General features: G+C 26.6%; 1 protein-coding gene across 1 annotated transcript in view; it reads right to left on the bottom strand.

The window, feature by feature from the left end:
* Nucleotides 1-1,788, bottom strand: part of LOC107029285 (threonine dehydratase 2 biosynthetic, chloroplastic) — a 5,455-nt gene extending 3,667 nt beyond the window's left edge. The window contains exons 1-3 of the mRNA XM_015230668.2: nt 1,275-1,788; nt 465-644; nt 154-301 (exon numbers count right to left, since the gene is read on the bottom strand). Coding sequence (XP_015086154.1) covers nt 154-301; nt 465-644; nt 1,275-1,688 — 742 coding nt within the window. The 5' untranslated portion in view covers nt 1,689-1,788. The remainder of the gene's footprint in view (nt 1-153; nt 302-464; nt 645-1,274) is intronic.
* Nucleotides 1,789-4,692: the final 2,904 nt, after the last annotated feature.

The raw sequence follows: 4,692 nt of genomic DNA, 5'->3' as shown, positions 1-4,692 counted from the left end.
CTCCCCCCCTTCATTTTTTTTTTTAAAAGAATCTTGATAGCTCAGTTGGTTGACTAACTAAACATTTACTTTATAGGTAAAATGTTGATAACTCACCTTATTATCAACTTTATAAACAATTTTAGATTCTCACCCCCACCCCCCGATTAGTACCTTGGCCTTTGATGACTCCTGGATCATCGAATGGTGGGATGTATTTGAGCCCGTCTTTTTCACTCAATTCCAGCGCATGTGTTTGAGCTTCATCAAATGTTTCACCATGAAGAACTACATCACCTCCCAGGGCTCTAACCGCATCAACCTGTATAAAAAAAAAATACATGATCGTTAGAAAATAATAATAATTTTTTTTTCGTTTTAGTTATCACGGCATTATTTTGTTTTCGTATTTTGAGAGAAAAAAATCGAAATATCATAATTTTACCGTATCCAATCAAATCGATTCACATAAATTAAATTATTACCTTGATTTGTGGGGTGGTTGTAGGCATGACAATTTTAGCTACACAGTCAAGTTTTTGACCAGCTAATGCAACACCTTGTGCATGATTTCCAGCTGATGCTGTTATAACCCCTTTATCTAATTCCTCCCTTGAGAGGTTACTCATCATGTTGTAAGCTCCTCTAAGCTTGAATGAAAACACCTAACCAATAACCAAATTATTTTTGAAACTGTAACGTCAGATTCATCTGAATTCAGTATTTTCAACACAGAGCATGAGAATTAGTCTACTGAATTGTGAGATTCATCTCAATTCAGTACTTTCAACACAGAGTATAAGAATTAATCTTACTGAACTGAAACGAATACTACTTTTTCGTCCGTTTCAAAAGAATGACTTAGTTTGACTTGACTTGACACGAAATTTAAGAAAATAAAAAAAATATTTTCAATCTTGAGGTGTTGAATTAAAATTATATCAAATATATCAAATTGTCCTTAATCTGGAGGTCTTAAACATGTCACATGAAGGATTATTTTTTTTTAAACAAACTAGAAAAAAAATAATAGTAAATTTGAACCTATAACTTTAAAAATACATGTCTAACATAATTTTTTTCTTTAATAATTCGTTATTTTTATTGTTTAGTTACATAAGTTAGTGGTCACTAATTAATTAATTCCTATTTTTAAATAGGAAGTTCAAGTTATCATTAAAAATATATATATATATATATATATAAAAGATATCAAACTTCCCCCACATGGTCTCACATGACACAAATCCAAAATGTGTCTATCTTCGATAAAAATATCACACTAAAAAACTTACCGTCTGTTTATCCTCTCTTTTGATATAAAAATTAACTCCGAGCCTAGCCGAGAGCTTCTCTGCTAGCTCTAATGGCGATTCGATCGCTACATCATACACTGGCGATGCCAAAATATCAACTAAATATTGAAACAATTCATCGCTATCGCCCCCCGTTGGTTTATTCACTATCAACTCTCCGGGATCGACTTTTGGCAAGATAGCCGGAACATTTTCCACCGGAGCTGTAATATCCGGCACAGAAACGATTCGTGACATTTTTAACGGCAATGCTGATGGTCTTATCGTTGAGCCACGCATGTTTTGGTACATGAAAATACGACTCGTGGTACTAGTATGATCGCTAGGAATAACTTTCGTTGATTTGGGATTGGTGGAAAAACTACGTGTTGGGGCTAAACAAAGGAATTCCATTTTTTATTGCAACTTATAATACTGATTAAATCGAAAACTTTGTTCAATATGATAGTAGAGAGAAATATATATATATTTTTTGTAATGATATGATCAATTGCACTAAGTTTAAGGGGTATATATAGGTAAAGAAAGAGAGTTACGTGAACTTCATGCACACTTAATTATGAGTCACATATAATTGATGTAACAATATAAAATATTAACATGTGCAAAACGCCCTTTTTAGTTTATGTGGGGGGCTACGAGATGATTATCAAGCGGTGGATGAAATTTTATAGCTAAATAATAAAAAAATAATGTTAATTTTATTTATTTATGAATTAATTAGTGATGAATTATATAAAAAATTAATTAGCTTAGAAGGTACGTAGCGACATTTTAGTTAGAGATTATCGATAATTTTATAGTTAATTTCAACTTTTTTTAGTGATTAGTTACGTATGGGGGGATTGGAGGAGAAAAAGGGTGTTCGACATTAATTATATGATCATAAATTATACGTAAAAACAACATGTTGAGACGTAATATAATAAAGTAATTAAAAACTCTCTCTCTAATAATTTAAGCTTTAATTGAAAACATTTTGGATAATGATTCCTAATCATGAAAATGGATAAGAAACAAATGGCCAACAACTAGCCATTGAAAATATTTGGTCTATGAAAAAAGAATATACCATCTTCTTCTTTTTTTTTCTTTCAACTCGGTATACGAAATTTATTTAAAATATGATTAAATTTAATTTTTTATTAAAAAGTCTAACATGAAAGGATAAAAGTCTAAAGCTCTAATAAAAATGATTTCATATTCAACAAAGGCGCGAATCTAATGACATTTACGTTCAACAAAAATTCGAATCTAACACTTCTAATTTAATAAAGATTTGAATATTAATTCAAATCTAACACTTCTAATTCAATAAAGATTTGAATATTAATTGATTACTACGTACTTATTACTAACCTAACTCTTGAATTTTACTTAAGTTGGTAGTATAGAAAATTTAAGGCCATATAATTGCATTTCTGAAATATTATAAGAAAATGTAATTATTTAAACGTAAATCTCGAGAATTTCCTTCTAAAAAATATAACCATAGTGTAAAATTATGATTTTTTGGTTTAATTATTTTGATTTACATTGGATAGGGCTCTATGGAGACTAAAATGCTTCGTACCAAAATGTCTTCATTTTCGACAGCTTAAATTTAAAATCTTTGATTAAAAATTAAAATATTTTATCTCAATTTTTTTTTTATGAAATTGTACTATTTATCACATGATAAGTACACTACAATTACAAAGAAAAATGCTAAAATGATACTCATTTCATTCAAATTTACTTATTAAATATTTTCTAATTTGATTTTTAGTTATTCTTTTACCAATAAAAAAAGAACAATTTTCTTTTTTCACTTATACCCTTAATTTATCAATACTGAATTAATGTCTTTGAAAAATATAATGAGTAAATATTTTTAGGGGTAAAATGGTTAGTTGAAATACTAAATATATCAATCATTATTTTCTTAATAGGTGTATGAGTGTCAAATCAAAATTTGACAAGTAGATTGAAACAGATGAAACATTATGAGATCCTATCATTAATTAGATATTTCGAATTTGAATCTATGAGAATAAAAAAAAATCTTATTTGAAGTGTTACTCCTAAAAGTTATTTGTAATACTGTGCAAATTCAAATTTTACTCGGACACCATGACATTATACCGAGTACCAATAGGAACCAAAAACAAACAAACAAACAAAAAAATGGTATCAAAGTATCAAAAATTGTTACTAATTATTGAAGAAGAAAAAGGTGAAACGATTCGATTATAAAAAGAAAATTAAAGGTTAAAAAAATTATTTTCCACTAATTGTTGAAAGCTAAGAAGGAAAAGGGTAAAACATAAATAGTTAATTTCAAACTTTTTATTTTATTTTTAATAAGATAAACTATAATCATATAATTATTTATAATTTATTTTAAATTATAAAAAAATATTTTAATTTTTTTAAAAAATACAATTAAACACCATTTTCAACTATTCATTATCAATCTATTATCACGTTTATTTTTTTTCTTTTTGGTTTTTGGAAATAGGTCCACAATTCACGTGAATAAAAGTGACATATCTCAAATTTTAGTTTTGTTTTATATGTACATTTTTATATCAAGACATAATAATATCCAAAATTATCAATTCTCTAATGAGAGTTACATTTATTTTTCAATGTTTTTTTCCAATCCGTTGAAATAGTTATCGTAGATGGAGGTATTTACGGGGCGACTCAAATATATTTGTGATGTATATCGATATTTATAAGAGGCATTAGATTTATTTAAAACAATTACAGTCAAATTAATATTTTATTATTTTCCCCCTTGTAATAACATTTTACCTACCCATAGTAACCATACTCAAACATATATCGTGTAAGTATTATATATAAAGAACATTAAAATATTTATGATAAAATTATATTATATACAAAGAATATTAAAATATTTATGATAAAATCATAATTAGCAGATGGTAAAATTTAAATAGAAATATTTAAACGAAATCATAATTTTATTTAAATGAGTCTGTCATAATTTCACGAAGAAAAATCAATCGCTACAACAAAAATGAGTTTTAGCAGTAATTAATTAACAATTGTTATTAAATATGTATTTTTAGCGGCAATTAATATTCTTTGTATATGTTCTTAAAAGCTTTAGCGATATTTGATCTAATGACACTTAACTAATGTCGATAAAAAAATTTAGCACTCTTTATTAAGGTATATTTTTATTACCTCTAAAAGCTATTTTATTGTATTGAATGGTGTTCGCTTTTTTACATCATTCCTTCTTCACACTATACAATATCATTAAATTAATATATATAGAGAAAGACGGAATCAGAATTTTCATTAAATTAATATTTAAAATGTATAAATATATATATATGTATAAATATATATATATATATATATATATATTTACAAAAATGAC

This window comes from Solanum pennellii, chromosome 9 (assembly GCF_001406875.1).
Source record: "Solanum pennellii chromosome 9, SPENNV200".
NCBI classification, from domain to species: domain Eukaryota; kingdom Viridiplantae; phylum Streptophyta; class Magnoliopsida; order Solanales; family Solanaceae; genus Solanum; species Solanum pennellii.
Note: the sequence above shows the minus strand (reverse complement) of the source record. Positions and strands in the feature narration are given on the sequence as shown.